The 17886-nt window shown below is 42.2% G+C and overlaps 1 protein-coding gene across 7 annotated transcripts in view; it reads right to left on the bottom strand.

The window, feature by feature from the left end:
- TRIO (trio Rho guanine nucleotide exchange factor) overlaps positions 1–17886 on the bottom strand; it is an 830868-nt gene that overhangs the window by 193027 nt on the left and 619955 nt on the right. For all 7 annotated transcript variants that reach the window (XM_033929852.1, XM_033929845.1, XM_033929848.1 and 4 more), the window contains one exon: positions 6503–6746. In XM_033929852.1, the coding sequence (XP_033785743.1) occupies positions 6503–6746 (244 nt within the window). The remainder of the gene's footprint in view (positions 1–6502; positions 6747–17886) is intronic.

The raw sequence follows: 17886 nt of genomic DNA, 5'->3' as shown, positions 1-17886 counted from the left end.
GAAAATATCCATGTTTATCTTGAAAGCTACAACTCAGAGAAACAGCACTAGACTGTAGTTCTTCCTTTCTTTTGGTAAAGGAAGAATTTTCTAAGAAGAAAACAGAAGAATCTTTGTCTCAATCAAAGGAATCGTTTGCTACTGTTACTAGACTAATAGCTGAAACAAAGAATATCCGTCAGACAATGGCCATGGGTTTTGGGAAAAAAGTGGAAAAAAAATCCATTTCAAATTCAAGACCATTGATTATTTGATTGAATTAAATTATCCTTTAGAAGAAGAAGCCCATTGAAATGTCTTTTCAGAGCAACTTTATATCAGATTAAAACAAATTTGCATCGGATTAAAAATTCATAATGTATTTTTGATAGTTGCCATCCTGCCCTGATTAAGGGAATGAAATCAGGAGTTCATGAAGCCATTTTGTACGTTGTGAACAAATCACCGAGTGAGGATATGTGAGGGTATCTTATCTTCCATCATTAAAAAAGGCTGCTATGAGGGTTTTATTGAAGAAACCCACATTGAATATTAAGGCACCTAATAACTATCAGCCAATATCCAATTAACCCTTTCTAGCTAAAATTATTCAAAAATTTGTTCGTGACCAAATGATTGACTATTACATTACATTAGTGATTTTTATTCCGCCATTACCTTGCGGTTCAAGGCGGATTACAGAAGAGGATTTCTGGACATATCCAGAGGTGTTACAGAGTAGAGCGGGTTGCTTCAGAGGATTGAAATGTTTCATATGGTGTTAGTCTTCATGGACTTCTTGAATAGCAGGGTTTTCATTTCTTTTCTGAAAGTTTTGTAGTCTGGGATCGTGATTAGTAGATTGGAGAGTTGGTGGTCTAGTTTTGCTGCCTGTGTGGCTAGAAGACCATCGTACAGTTTTTTTTCCGTTTGAAGTCTTTGATTGGAAGGTATGTGAATGGTGTCTGGTTTGTGAATGGTGTTGGTATGTGAATGGTGGTAGTTTGAATTAGGCGGTTGTTCAAGTAGGCTGGGCTGTCACCATTTATGGATTTAAATAATAGACAGTAGAATTTAAATAGTATTCTTGCTTGAATTGGGAGCCAGTGTGAGTCAAAGTATGCCTCGGTGATGTGGTCGTGTTTTCTTAGTGAATAGATTAGTCTCAGGGCTGTGTTTTGTACTGTCTGTAGTTGTTTTATCATTGTTAAGGGGCAGGGGGGATAGAGGATGTTGCAGTAGGCAAGGAGACCTAGGACTAGGGACTGGACCATGAGCTGGAATTGTTTTCTGTCGAAGAATTTTCGAACTTGCCTTAGGTTTCTCATGACTGCGAATGATTTCTGTATTGTTTTGTTGATTTGTGGTTGCATGGTGCAACATCTATTGTCATTCCCAGAAGTTTTAGAGTGGGTTGAATGGGGTATGTGATTGAGTTTATTACTAGGTTTGTTATGGTTGGGGAGTTTATTTTTTTAGAGAAGTATGAATTTCGTTTTGTCTGGGTTCAGTTTTAGTTTGTGGTCTTTCATCCATGTTGCAACTGTTTCTAGAGTTCTATGTAGTGTGTCTGTCAAGGTGGGTGTTGGCTGATCAAAAGGAAGAAGAATGGTGATGTTGTCTGCATAGCTATAGGAGGTTAAGCCTATTTTGTCTAGGCAGGTGCCGAGGAATGCAATGTAGAGATTAAAGAGTGTTGGGGATAATGGCGATCCTTGGGATATGCCATAGGGGTTGGACCATGGTTCTGATTTTTCTTTGTTTGTCTTTACTCTATAGGTCCTGGATTGTAGGAATCCTTGAAACCATGTGTGTACTTTGCCTGTGATTCCTATTGTATCTAGTATTTATAGCAGGATGTCGTGGTCTACCAGGTCAAATGCTGAGGTGAGATCTAGTTGAATAATCAGCATTTTTTTGCCTGTGCTGAGGTGTTGTCTAGCTGTGTCCAGAAGGAAACCCAGTAGTGTCAGTAATTCTCTATAGCAATTTTTCCTGTACAGAGACAGAGACTGGGTTAAAACACTATATTGTCACAGTAAATGTACTCTGGTTTATAGGTGCTGTCAGAAAGCTTGCGAAAGTTCATCGATGCTCCAGATAAAGTAAGGTGCCAGTTTGAATAATATTGTGGTACAGAGGTAGGAAAGACACAAACTGAGATAAGTTAAAAGAAAAAACCCTGTAAGTTTACTTTAAAAACTGGAAGTATGTTATGGAAGTGAGCAGGGAGTTTAAGTTGAGCATCTGTTGTTAAGTCACAAGCTGCAGTTAAAAGGTCTAATGATTCTATAATTTGAGGAAAGCACTTATCAGGTTAAGTGGTACAAGTGGCTGTATAAAGTGGCTACAAGTTAACAGCAACACTGCTGGTTTGTGCAATGGCATCTCAGTTTGAACAGCATTCAATCTCCTTCATTCAACACAACTTGATTGTTAATTGTTATCCCCTTCCTTAATTTGCAAACAAAAGGGCCAATGCAGAAGCTGCTGTATTAAAGTTCTGTGCTAAAGCTCATTATGGGTTATTTTGTTTTTAACATGTTTGAAAAAAAAAAAAAAAAAGTGCTTCCTAAGGCAGTAAGCAAAGTACATGGTGCAAATATATGGCGATAGGCTGTCTGTAAAATACATTAAAAAACACAGGAGAGTATTTCAGAGGCATGTGCACATGAATCTGCGCTAGTGGTAGCTATACCCGGCAAACAAAAAAAAAAAAAGAATTTTATTAGCACCTGGAGCTGCATACGCATACAATCGTGCACACTATTTTGTAATATTAGAGTGTATATTGTAGAATAGCATACTAGCCCACAGATATATGCACATGAAACTCCAGTACCAACACACAATTTTTGCAAATACACATATTTGGGTAGGTCCAGAATTTCTTTGTTTCAACACCTCCAAACCCCCTTCCAAATTAATCTTCAAGGAAACCAGAAAAGTTGTGGGCCTTGTATGCTTACAGTACAGAGAAGGAAAAGGCATAAAATCCTAACCAGAGCTGAATTCTCTTCAAACTTTGGGTTAAAGCCCCAAAGTTAGAAAACCCCTGTGCACTTTCCTGCATCTGCACCAAATAGCTAATAGTTTCGTTACCCTGGGATTTAACAAAATTGGGTGAAAACAAGTTAACCTATTTGCAAAGCCTAGCACATCCCAGTGACAGATTCTACAGGGAAAAGACGTCTTGACTCATCACATTTTAGATAGCTTTCAATTTTCTTACTGGGACCGTTCTGAAATGATTCACCTCTTACTTAGTTAACAGACAATTTTCTTTTGTGAAACAAGACTATTTTTTGAAGTTCCTGTGTGTTCTTCTTGGTACTTTGGGTGTTGAATATAGGATTTATGCTGATGACATTCAGTTTTTCTTCAAAATAAGTCAGCACTATGCAAAGAATTTTTGACCATGGCACTCAAAGCTGTAAATCAGTGGATGAAAGCCAACTGCTTGAAATTAAACAAGAGTAAGACACAAATTATGGTTTTATCAAGCCATCCACTAGTGGCTTTTCCCAAGACAAATACAATAGTTGGGGTAATCAGAAAACCACCTTCACAAATTTTAATTAATGAATTTATCTTCTCCTGTATCTTCTTGGTGGGGGTCACACTTCAATATCTGATAGAAGGTCTGGTCTTCCAACTATCTACAGATCTCCTGCTTATAGTTGTCAGAATCCATAATCACCACGGCTCCCCCTTTATCGGCTGCTTTGATGGTAATGTATGTGTCCCTATAGCCTGTTGATGGCTGCACTCTTCTTCGTTATGTTTAAAAAGGATCTCTTTTTCTCCAAAGAAGCAATGTCTTTCAAAACTAGCTGTTTATATGTATATAAAAGAGGATTAGTATGTCCAGGAGCAGTCTTGCAATGTTGCCTCTTTATCGACGAAGCTTCTAAGAGGCTGATAGGCCTGAGGCAGAAGGTGCAAAAGGCCAACCCAGGGGAATCATAGGGTTTTTTTTTGCCAATTTTGACTCGCGATCGGGAGTGAGGGTGCAAGGGAGGGGGCTGTTGGACACGTGATAGGGAAGGAGAGGTTGCTGGATTTGCAAGGGGGAGGGGATGCTGCTGTTGCACCTGCAAAGGGGGGGAGAGGTTTGCTTGAGCTGCTGGACCGGCTGGAGCTGAAAGAAAGGGTGCTGGATTTGGTCTGGGAATTGGGGGAAGGTAAAGAGATGCTGGGCCCATGTGATGGGTGGACTGGAGCTGGAGGGAAGGGAAAGGTGTCAGACCCACACATGGGTGCTGAAGGGAGGGGATAGAGATGTTGGACCCATGGGAAGGGAGAGAGGTGCAGGACCTGCAGGGAGAAAGATAGAGAAGGGAAGGGAAAGTGAAAAGGTGAACCAAGAGGATAAAGTAAGAGTGAGTGAAATATTGAACATAGCAGAGGGAGGAAAGAGAGAGTGTGAGACACACATTGGTGTAAGGGAGTAAGAGAGGGGAAAAGCTGGACACAGGGAGATATACAAAAAGGGGAATGCTGCATGGGGTGGTATATGTACACAAGAGGAGTAATGCTAGACATAGAAGGGTTTATGGACACAGAACCAAGATGGCTAGACATGGGGGAGAATAAGAACGCAGACGAAAAATGCTAGATAGGGAGCATAGGGATATAGAGGAGTGATACAGGGGGAGGGGATCATAGAATGGTGAGATAATAAAGGCAGGGAGATGGGCACAGGGGAAATACTAGAAAGGGATGTATAGGAGACAGAGAGAAGGGAGATGCTGAACATGGGGAACAATACATACACAGAGAGAGAAGATGGATGGTGAGCATGGAGAAAAAGAAATGTCAAATAGTCAGGAGACCCTTGCAATTGAGTTAAGAGAAGACAAAAGAAAACAGTGACCAGCGCCTGAGACCCAACATGATTTGAAGAATAAAATGACGAGACAATAAAAGGTAGAAAAAAAAATTATTTTCTATTTTGTGATTAGAATATATCAGATCTGAAATATGTATCCTGCTAGAGCTGGTGTTAGACATAACTGGGGACCACAAATCCTAGGCCGTGCTTCTTTAGTTTCCAGCTGGCTTAGGGCTCTCTCTGAAATAAAAGGACTGTGGATAAGATGTTCCTGAAGCAATCTTTTATTAGGTTAATTGACTGTAGCAATATATTGTTTACAAAGCAGAATCCACATATGTATAAGGTGGTATGGACCGTGTTTATGTCCAAGCGGTTAAATGAATATGGATAATCTCTAAATATATAGAACCAACCAGTTCGAAATCAATGTAGGAAAAGTACCTCAGAAGATCGCTAGTGCTCTCTCTGTTAGCAAGATTTTTCTGTGAAGCATTCTGTAGTAATTTGACTTATTACAGTGGAGGGGATATTTGTGAAGGGGAGGGGAAGGGTTTTGTTGATCCTTGCTCTGTATTATTTGTTTATAAAATGACAATTATACAAAAATATTGTTTCTTTTTATAATTTAATAAAGTAAGTTCAATATAAAATCAAAACTATTCGAGGCTTGTACAGATGGGATCAGATGGTTTGCGGGGATGAGGCAGGGATGGAGACAGGGCGGGGACCGAACTCTTGGGGACAGGGACAAATTTTTTTCCTGTGTCATTCTCTACTTCTTAACTTTCTTACATGATGCCTCCCCTGATGGGTGAGGCATGAACAAAGACGATGTCAAGTCTCACCTCTGTAGAGAGTCCAGTGTTCAACACTTTCTTTGTGGTATTGATGCGCGCAGTGTCAATACCTAAGCTGGTGTTGATACAGATTGAGAGTCAGGCCCTAAATCTCCTGTCATGGTTGATATTGAACCAAAATGTTTATCGCACTGGATTTGTCTGGCTGTCAGTGACTTCTTTTGATTACGCAGACAGTGTTCACAACGAATGTCCTGATGGTCAGCATCTAGAGACTGAACACACTTATTGTGGGGGTCAGAGCTTGAATTCACTCAACACCATCGTTGACATGGAAAGAAAAACAGCTAACACAAAGTCAAAAGACTCGATGGCCCGGGGAGTTTGTGTGAAAAGTATACCAAAAACTGCTGATGCCCCCAAGGTCGAAAAAGGGCTTTGAAGTAGCCCAAAGGCCAAAAATCAAAAAGTTGTCCAAATTCAACGGAAAGCAAGGGGAATGCTAAAAACAAAAAGGCAAAGAATTATGAAGAAAATAACAAAATATATAATATCTGGAAGGCACAAAAAAGAATTCTAAGTCTGTCATGGTAACCGTTTCTTGGCTCCGTGGAAGTCTAAAACTGATGGTCCCATGAGCCGACATCAGGCAGAAAGGCACTGGTATGTGCATAGAGTGGGCACTGCCTAAAGATTTAAAGTGACAGTGCACTTGTCAGTGTCCGTATCAGGTTCTGTGGATGACATCATCCGCATGTGAGAATATGCCAGCTTGTCCTTGGAAAATGGAAGTTACCAAAGTTATTATACATATACCACACAATTACTTTACATTTTGGGGGGCAACAATAGTAAATGTGTACCTGTTATACACCATTCATTTCCTTACCTTTGTGGTTAAAGATGCCCTCCATCTCCATGCTGCTCCTGGAGTGGGCAATGCACAGGGAACTGCAGGGTACTAGGCCCTCAGCAGCAGGTGAGCGATCGGTGGTTCGTACTAGACACCAGTCAGACTTGTCATGGGGCCTCTCCAGGACCTCCACAGTCTGGCCTCGCTTGATGGTTAGCTCGTTGCTATTTGATGCCGCAAAATCATGGATGACCACAGTCAACTCACAACCACCAGACAGCTAGAAGAGGGATACAAAACAGCAAAGCACATGTAAATATGATTACTTACCCATGAACAATCTCTTATCTTTAACCAATTGTGAAGAAAAAAAATTAGAAAAGGGATTTTGTTTTCATTTTCTTTGAGGACATTAAGAGTAATTATATAGGTAGGTGCTTACAGTTACTGATCCCCTTTGCATACCTAAATAAAGAGAAAAATAGCATTTACACTCAAGCACCCTAATTTCTATTCTATAAGGGCATGCATGCTATTGCATGCACCTGCAAAGAGAATGTAAATATGCCCTTGCTATTTGGTGCCTACAGTTGCATCCGATTTATGGCTAATGTTAACTTCATGTGCATCTAGATGTAAGACGGACCAATGCTGGATAACAAGAGTGTTCTGTAACAGAATCTGGGCGCCCAGAAAGAACAGTTGGCCTAGTTGGCCTAAAGATCTATCTCAACTGCATAACTTCTTATTCATGTCAGCTTTTCCCATCTCCTTGCTTCTTAACCATTGTGAGCAGATAAACATATAAAGTGCTATACAGTACTCCCCCGATTTTCGCGGGGGTTCTGTTCCAGGAATTCCTCGCGAATATTGAAAAACCGCAAATATGGTTTTTAGCAGGGGAGATAGGAGAGGGCAGCTGGAGCGCCGGTGAGTGAAGGAAATCACTCGCGGTATGCTCCGACCATCTCTTCCTGTACTAAAGTCAGGCTTCACCAATGAGGAGCTGCGTGTCAAAGCAGCTCCTGATTGGTGAGGCCCGACTTTAGTATAGGAAGAGGCATATCGCTTCACTTGCCGGCACTCCAGCTACCCTCTCCTGCCTGGTCATTCGTGGTCGGAAAATACCGCGAATGGCCAGGACTGCGAATTGCGGACCGCAAATTTGCAGGAGAGCATTGTACTTCCAAGATTGTCCAAGTTCAGTACAAATTTCAAACTATCCCTAATGAATATGCAAGAGATGGATTTGCAATCTCTCTCATGCATATTCATTACAGATACAACATAATATAATAGCAGATTTCTAGACCGTATAGCCATGAGTTCAATGCAGTTAACAAAAGATTATGCTATGAAAAAATATAAGTCTGAATCACAATGAAAGGGATGGTAGGGTTCAACCTCCCCTAAATACCTTCTATATCAATCGTGTTTAAGGCCCTCAGAAGTGCCACCAAATGTTCAATAGACTTTCATAACAGTTGGCTTTATGCACCCTGTTGTCATCGGGTCGCTAATTTAAAGTTATGAAATCTTCGATAAGTTAGATAAAACCGTCTGCTCAACTAAGTGATAAAGTAAATGGTACTTAGCTTGGGTGGTAGGCCAAGAGGGATAACGTCGCCAACATGTTTCACCCTTAGGGGATTTCCTCAGGGCACAATCCGAGTATCCTCGAGGATACCTGGAAAAGTCCATACATCAGATCTACCTATGGGCACGTTATGCCCACCGGGATTTATTGCTACAAGATGCTTGCGAAGATAATGACCCGGGGGCAGAAAAATCCAGATTGGTATGTGTCCTCCCATACTCAGATGTTGTGAAAAGTATGGTAGGATACATTAGGCAACATTGTACATTACAGGATCATAGTCCAATCACTTGTACTAGGACTTGTAGACTACTGCAATAGCCTTTATCTACCATGCCCCACTTACATGATCAAACAATTACAGACAGTACAGAACACAGCTCTTAGACTCATCTATTCGCTAGGAAAATATGATCACATCACTAATGCCTATCTCGACTCGCACTGGCTACCGATACGAGCAAGGACCCAATTCAAACTATACTGTTTATTATTCAAAGCATTAAACGGAACAGCACCTCTCTACTTAAACCGAAACCTCTCATCCAGAGTAAGGAGAACCCAGATCCCATTCACTTACCCCCCACTCAAAGGCACAAGACGCAAAAAACTATATGACAACCTACTTGCTACCCAGGCCGCGAAAATCGACCCCACCATATCCAAGTTGCTGATCACAACTTCTGACTATAAAGCGTTTCGAAAAGATATCAAAACCATTCTATTCAAAAAACACATCCCAACAATATAATCTACCATCATCCTCTCACCCCTCGCAACCTCCTGCAATTCCTCTCCACAGGCAACATCTAATATAGTCGCAATAGACGATTAGTCAATTCACATCTGGAAACACAGTTTCCTCCAAATATCTCAAAATGTTCAAACACAACAACTTAAAACAGATTCTTGCTTGTCTGTAATATAAAGTTATGCTATGTAAAATAATATAATGTAAGTTATGCAAGTACTGGAAAGATAATGTAAAGTAATGCAAAGAAATTCCACGTAAAGTTTGGTAAAGTTATGTACGAAAAGTTATGTAAAGTTAGGTATGCAAAGTTTGTAAAGTAATGTAAAGAATTGTATTGTCATCGCCTGGAAATGACCAGCCATCTTCTAATGTAATCCGCTTAGAACCGCAAGGCACAAGCGGAATAGAAATCACTAATGTAATGTAATGTAATGTTTACGAAGTTTGTGCGCCAAACGGCGCCCTGCCCTATTACCTGTCTCAAACTAAGTTTGCTTCAAAAGTCCAGACGCTGTGAAATGTCCTGCAACTCAAGCTCCTGAATAGCACCCTTAACCTTCTGAATCTGAGGCAATACCTCTGAACGTCCACCCTCCCGCTTATGCTGATCCTCCAATCCCAGTACCTGGGCCCTGAGGGTCTCCACCTGCTGACTACGCTCTTTCCTACGAAATGCCCCCAGAGATATAATCCTGCTCTCATGACGCATTTCAAACCCTCCCAAAACATCACAGGAAATATCCCCTCAGTAAGATAAAACTGAATATATTCTTTAAGATTATCCGTTAGCTGGGATATATTAGCCAGCTCCAACAAGAGCCCCTCATTTAGTCGCCAAAATGACTTGCCATGACGTTCCTCCCTACGATATAAAGAGAACCAAACTGGGGAATGATCTGACCACACCCTAGATGCCATCTCAATCTCATCCACCTGCAATAAAACCTCCTCAGAAACCCCCCCAAATCTTTCCTAGAATAAGAGTGATGAACTTCTGAAAAATAAGAATAATCCTGGGCAACCCCCAATGATCAAATAGTTCCACTAGTTTTTTCCTGTCCTGGTGACCATAGCTAGTCCCACCCGCCGAATTGTCCAAAGATGGGTCCCATGACAAATTAAAATCACCCCCCAATACCACATATCCCTCTACATGGTTCTGCATCACCCTTCCCAACTCCTCAAAGAAGTATCCCTGTTCCTTGTTAGGAGCATAGATATTAATACACGTAAAAAGTTCTTGATCAATAGTAACTTTCAGAAGCAAATAACGCCCCTGTTTGTCTCTTATAACCTCATGCACTACAGGAAACAAATCACTCACCATAAAAATACCCACCCGAGTTTCCTCCCTACGAGTGTATTAGAAGCCAAATATAAATACGGATAGTCTTTATGATGTAAATAATATTAGCTGCGGTCTTAAATGAGTCTCCTGTATAAAACCTATCCCCACCCGCAATCGTTTTGCTTCCTTGAATAACAACTGGCGCTTCCTGGGGACATTCAAACCCTGCACATTCAATGTCATCCAACAAAGCATACTAAAACCTAAAAATATAAGTAGATACTATCCCATATATAAACGAACCATCCAAAACATCCCAAACTTCTCACAACCCGTGTCCAGAACTCCAAAAAAAAACCCCTCCCAACTCCCCCATCCCCCTCCTTCCACACAACCCTCCAACCTAGAAAAATTCCAGCATATCCTCCCTCCACCCCACAAAAATATCCAAGGACCTCACCACCAATGCCAATAAATACATATTACCTACAACATCATACAACAACCCCCATCGAGCACAACAAACCAGCTTTCCCACCCTACCATCACCACTCACCCACAACCCAAACCAACACTCATTCAAGAAAAACAGAGCCTCACCAAAGAGACCAATCCGTACTGAGCAGAGTCTAGAGCTCGCCCTCTGTTCACCATAAACCCACAAAAGTTCAGTTTCCTTCAGGTAGGGTGTGCAACTACTGCTGCATCAGAATGACGTTGGAGTCGCTGACCACTTTTCTCCCCCCTAAGCCAACGAGATTGACTCAATACCCCACTCCTTTGGGATTGAGCAACCAAAAGGGGGGTCTCTGAAGCCGACCAAAGCAACCGTGCCTCCTCAGGCGTTGACACTTTATGCACTTGATTCTGCAGGAGAAACGATAATCCAAAAGGGTAAGTCCACTTGTAGCGTATCTGTTGAGCCATCAAGAATTTAGTGATGTCCCAAAACTCCCACCGCTTCCGAAGAGTGAGTGCCGACATATCCGCATATATCTCAACTTACGCATCTTCCCACTCAATGTGACCCACTCGCCTTGCCGCTGCCAATACCTGTTCTTTTATAGGAAAGCGATGGAAGCATGCTATAAGATCTCTCGGTCGATTTGGTAGGGTCTCCCAAACTGCCCGATGAACTCTCTCGAATTCCAAGGTAGGGAGAACAATAGTTGGATCGGCCGCCTGTAGAAACTTCACACAAATAGCACGCAGGATCTCCTCCAGCGATTGAGAGCTGGCTTGTTCCGGTACACCATGAGCCCGCAGATTATTACGCTGGGCTTGATTTTCCATATCCTTTGTTTTTAACAATAGCTCTTCATATTTATCCTCAATTCCTTTACATCGCTGTTGCAAACTTAAAATGTCTCCATCATGGTCAATGACTTGCTCCTCAAATTCACCCAATTTCTGGCCCATATCCTCCAGTCTTACGTAACGCAGCCATGTCGGTATGCAATTCTTTCTGCATTGCCATCATGGTATTTTTTAAGTCAGTAAATCAGCCTTGAAGCTACGTTCGCGTCACTGGCCCCTGCGCCTTAATAACTCCCAAAGCTGTCGGCCGGCGCTCCACACTCAGCGCACTCGAGGTATTGCCGATGTTCCGCGAGGTACAGGCCGCATCCCCAGGCGCCATGGTGTGAAAACCAAAAATATGCAAGTCAGTCTTCAATTTTTTTGACGCTGCTGTCATACCAGGGGGCTGTTGCAGATTAGGGACGCCAAAAGTCACACAAAAAGGCCCTCCAAATTGCTAAGTGCAAGCAAAAGAAAGCGGGTGGAGAGGAACTCACCTCTCATGCTGCCACTATCAAGATGACGTCACCAGAAGTTGATCAAGTATTTTTTTAAATTATTTTCAATACAACATCTTTGCTTTTTGACATCAGAAAAACTGAAAGCATCTGTATTCTTCTTAGCACCATCCCAGTTCGACTTTGGACAATATCCACTCTTCCAATTTTAACCCTCCAAACTACCATGTAACTTTTGACCATCGACAGCCACAACCTTTCCCATGACCAGCTGTCACTATACGAATAACTGCATCTCACATGGATACTTGATTTAATATATACATATATATATTTATGAGCAGACCTTGTGTTTCTCATAATTGCAGAAAATAAATCAAGCAACCCTCCATTTCCCATGCCTCTCAATTACCTCCAGCCCAGGCGCTGGCCAGAAATTCATCATACAGCTCCTAGTGAGTCCCGCAGGACAGCCGCAGGTCTCCGGTATGTGGAATACAGCTTGAAAATATAATTCCGTCTCACTCATGCAGAAAGCAGTCCGACAGCTACCCTTCCCCCATTACCAGCCCCCTCTCAGAGTTCGACTAACTTTTCAGCCTGTTTACAGCCACCACCCCACACGCCATGTACAAAAAAGTAATACAGCCAGATTATTGCTGGTCTATTTTACTGTTCTCCTCAGACTAAGCCAAAAACAATTGGAACCATCTGTGCACTGGACAGTGTCTTAAGAACTGGAATTAAACATGTTCTCACATCTGTCCCGATTCCAGGATGTGCTAGTGGAGCTCTCCAAAACACTGTTCAAGAAACCCCATCTTCTAAGAAACCAGCACACAGCTAGTCCAAATATTCCTACAACACTGCTTAGTACTGAGTGCTTGCTCAATCATTTCTCACCTACACTCTCGCACTGCTCTTTACCCTTGCCACATTTCAAAGCAAAGACAGAACAGAAAGCCAAAGGCTTAAGTCTCATATTCTCAAATATACTGCATTTTATAAAGCTTGGATTTTTTTTTAATAGGCATTCTAGATTATTAGGCACCAAGACTTAATTAAGTCACTGTAATATGATTTCATTTAGTGTCATTTCAGATCCTTCTCCAAATGTTCCATCATGTGATGCCATTGTTTTATGTCCCCTAGGTACCTGTCACTCCATGGCAGCCTTTTGATTACAAAGTATTTGCCCATGGAAGAGGAAATAGAAATCTGTCAAAGTGTATATGAGCAGCTGTGGAAGCCAACAATCTGCACCATCAGTTATTTGGTTTATATTAGCAGCAGCAGCAGAGAAAAAAAGAAGAAAAAAAGAGAGTGCCATTATGGTTACTCACAAAAAACAACAAAGAATAATAGAGGAGAAAGTAGGCTTGCTTTTCTGAAGTAGGTGTTAAGGCTGTTTATAGATTCTCTACTACATTCATTTCCCTCTCTCAGAGCTCTCTAATGGCTTCATTAAGGTGAAAAATGTGTTCATCTAAGCCAGGGGTAGGCAATTCTGGTCCTCGGGAGCCAGGTCAGGTTTTCAGGATATCCACAATGAATATGTATGAGATGGATTTGCATGCACTGCCTCCTTGAGATGCAAATCTATCTCATGCATATTTATTGTGGATATCCTGAAAACCTGACCTGGCTCCGGCTCTCGAGGACCGGAATTGTCTACCCCTGATCTAAGCTATTAACCTAGGGGTACGAATGGTGAAAACAAAGATTCTATTTGTACTTGTTTTAAAATGAAGTCTTACTGTTTTTCTGATATTTAAAAAATGTTTTTACCTGTGTTTTAGTCAGAAACTGTTTGCATGCAAGAACTTCAAAGTACATGCAACTGACTGTATGTGTATCAAGTCATTAATACACAAGTACTAGCAAGCTACATGCACTTTAAAATGTTTCGGCATCCAAACAAACTGAGTGCACATTTGTGAACACACATCTCTATAAAGGTACTCGTCGACTTACGACCGTAATTAGTTCCGGCTGACAAGTTGTAAGTTGATCGGGACGTAAGTTGGCCTATGTTAGACTAAGGTAAGAATACTGTATTAGACTGGGCAATGATATTGTAATCATCTTAACGTAATATTTTATCAATATTTTCTTACTTTCTAAGTCAAGCACAGCACAATCCCTTTGTGGTGAACATTCATTGTGGCGCCTCCTCCTCTTGATATTATTACTGCAGCTTAGCGAGACTTGGGAGTGCGGGAAACTGGGGCTGCTAACAGCTGGCGGAGGAAATTGTAGTAAATGCGGCGTAAAGTCAAACAGTCATATCTTGAATAGGTCGTAAGTCGACGAGTACCTGTAACTTGAATCCTTGTAGCTGGCTATAGAAATGGTTCACATCATATAGCAAGCATAAGTTTCAGCCTTTCAGAAGATGATTGCTACTTATTTTCTTGTATATTACTATTTCTTTTACATTCCATATTTTTCACTGTACTTTCTCATTGTTGTCTCTTTGTGCAGAGAATAAAAATTACAGTTCAAATAAGAACCCTCACACCCATTGTAGCATAATCCCTTCTCACAGAGTACAGCTGGACATCTTTGTGAACGCAAGCATAAATTCCTAAGAGAGAGAGAAAACCACACATGTATATTGCACACATTGTCTCAGCGTGAGAGCTGAAGAGGTTGCCAGGACTCCTAAGATGTGAGGATAAGGAGTTGGACGAACGGAGAGGAAGAACAGAAATATTTCATTAAATGCTTGAGCTACAAAAATGTGAATAAACATATAATATTGTAGAGCATGATTTAACTTTATCTTTGCATAATAATTTAAGGGCCCAGAACAGATCCTTTCCAGAGCAACGTGTGTCTATTTCATATACTGCAGCTGAAAAGAATAGGTAGTGGCCCATGTTGTTGTTCTAAGTCCATGTCCATAGGAAGTCAGGGGTGTCTTAATCATTAGGAGTGTGTCACACTCATTTGAAGGCTCTTTCATTCCCACACTGAGCTCCTTTGCGCAGTCATTAAAGCATCTGTGCCAGTGTACAGATTCTGATCACTGCTTTCACGAGAAGCAAGCCTAAGAGAGGAAAACCCAAGTGGCTCAACTAGTAAGAAAAAATCTTAAGTACACACCTTCCTGTGTACGTTGTCTTCTCTTTACATGTCTTTTTCCTGCACCTACAAGTAGATGTGCAATAAAATCTATACACATTAATCTAGTCACTGAATGGAAAACAATTTTCAACCTGGAATATCTACCTAAGCAACTGATTTGCAACCTTGGCAAATTCCTTTAAACATATCATACTGTCTCCACTGTCTATATCCTTTTAATGCAAATTGTTTTCTATTTGAAAATCAATCTCTTACATTTTTTTTGATTTATACACTGGATATACTATTTGATAAACCAGCATCTCTAGGAGGTAGCTAGCATGGTTTCCTCTAGCATTGTGTCCTCTAGAACAGTGTTTTCAACCTTTTTACACCTATGGACCGGCAGAAATAAAAGAATTATTCTGTGAACCGGCATCTGTCCGTGGACCAGCGGTTGAAGAACACTGGGCTAAGTTGTGGGCCAGACCCTGCCCATCTCTACCCAATCTCCACCCCAGACACTGCCTCCATAATAGTACTAATTGCACCTGGCACATCCCACGCCTCATCTGTTCGTGGCTTTGTGCACTGAATCAGTTAGAAAGAGGGAGCTGGCTCGAAGATAACGCCGCATTGATCGCACCAGTGGTTGAAGAAAGATGATATATTCTCTCAAAATGAACTCTGTCTTCACGGATACCAAGGCCTCTTCTCCCCTAGAACTAACCGAAAAGGAGGTGGCCTGGCTCTCCTCCATAAATCATTCTTCGACGTCCAGCTCCTTGAAAAGGGTTGCCATGCTTCCCTAGAATACATGCTCGCCTCTGTCAATGACGAACTCCATCCGCACCCACTAGGCATCCTGCTTTTATACCGCCCACCTTCATCCCCCTGGAACAAATCCTCCGACCTCGTCCTCGAATCCATTACAAACGCCTTCCTCAAATTCCAAAGATTACTAATCATTGGGGACATTAATCTTCACATAAATGATACCACCAACAAAGATGCTACTGATCTCAACAACTTCCTCACCTCTTTAGGCTTCCCCCCCTTGGCTCCCTCCCCAACCCATGAAAAGGGGCATGCGTTAGACATCATTAGCTTCATTGACCTCACCGAACACAAAACTTTAATCAGCGACACTCGCTGGGACCCCGTCCCTTGGTCCGACCACTTCCTAGGGGCTTTCTGCCTCCCCATTTTCATGTCCCACCTCGAATCCCCCTCCCGCTCCCCCGATACTATCACCTTCCGAAAGAAAATTACGAGCGACCTGTTCTGGACCAAACTTCTTAACCTACTCACCACCACCCCCAACCCTTCAAGCCCTGAATCTAACTGGCACAATTGGATCACCCTCTCTAAGACCACCTACCACTCCCTCGCTCCCCTATCCACAAAAACTGTCTCCTACTCCCGCAAGGCCCCCTGGTACCTTCCCTACCACAGACAACTAAAGCAGCAATGCCGATCACTGGAACGAAAATGGAAAAAATCCAATTCCCCCACGGACAGACAATCCTGGAGGGCCTCCATTAGGTTCTATAACACCGAATTAAAAAAATCAAGGAAGAACTACTACGGCAACAAAATCTCACGCTCCAACAACCAAAGCAACACCCTGTTCAACATCTGGCGTTCCATATCCTCCAAACACGATTCCTCCCCACTCCCCTCTTCTCCATCCGCGAACGATCTAGCAAAATTTTTCAATGAGAAAGTGTCTACCTTACGAAGCTCCTTCCCCCCCACACCCGATTACAACTCTTTGATGCCCACTACCCTCAACCCCAACTTAACCGAGGTGAACCATATCCCAGCCGACAGATCCTGGACCGCCTTCGAGCCTGTTTCCGACTCTCAGGTCTCTAAGCTCTGCCTCAAGTTAAAAGCCTGCAACTGCTCCTTGGATCCTTTCCCCTCCTACTTATATGAGAATATTCCAACCCAGGCCATCTCATCTCTTACCAAAATCTTAAACTCAGCCCTGCTCTCAGGCCTGTTTTCTACAGAAATGGGACACATTTCCCTGTCCCCACTTCTGAAAAAAGCTGATCTCGACCCCTCCATCCCTTCCAGCTATCGCCCAATAGCTAATATCCCTCTCCTGACCAAAATGCTGGAATCCATCATAGCCACCCAACTCTCATCCTATCTCGAGAGATTCTCCATTCTCCTACCCTACCAACATGGATTTAGACCCAACTACAGCACTGAATCCCTTCTAGCCTCTTTAATCTCAAAGGTCCAACAACTTCACTCCTCCAACAAATTTGCTGTCCTTCTCCAATTCGACCTCTCCGCAGCTTTCGACATTGTCCACCATGACATACTAATCCTCCAACTTTCTGAAATTGGCATAAATTCCACTGTCTTAGATTGGTTCTCAAAATTCTTACGGTCCCGTTCCTACCTCGTTAACATGAAGGGTTCCTCATCCTCCCCTTGGAAACCGATCTGTGGAGTCCCGCAGGGTTCACCTTTATCCCCGATTCTTTTCAATGTCTATATGTCCTCCCTGAAACTCCTCCAACTTTCCACCTCGGAGACACTTTACACCTACGCCGACGACATCCTCGTCCTTATTGAAACCGACTCTAACCTCACCAACCTCTCGGCTAACATCTCATCCTGTATAACAAGTCTACAATCCTGGGCCCTCACTGTTCAAATGAAACTAAATGAGGCCAAAACAAAACTACTTTGGCTCGGCCCAAAACTGGATCAGCTACCCTCCCACATCCCACTTTCCTCTGGCACCAATCTGCAGCTTGAGCACTCTAGTAAAGTTCTGGGAATCATCATTGACTCTACACTGTCCTTTAACGACCACATCAACTCCCTAGTAAAAAAATGCTTTTTCAATCTCCATATGCTAAGAAAAGTTAGATCCTGCTTCCACCAACAACATTTCGCCGTCCTTGTCCAATCCATCATTCTATCCCGACT

The sequence above is a fragment of the Geotrypetes seraphini genome, chromosome 2, assembly GCF_902459505.1.
Source record: "Geotrypetes seraphini chromosome 2, aGeoSer1.1, whole genome shotgun sequence".
Lineage (NCBI taxonomy): Eukaryota > Metazoa > Chordata > Amphibia > Gymnophiona > Dermophiidae > Geotrypetes > Geotrypetes seraphini.
The sequence above is the reverse complement of the archived record's forward strand: the minus strand, read 5'-3'. Positions and strand labels throughout refer to the sequence as shown.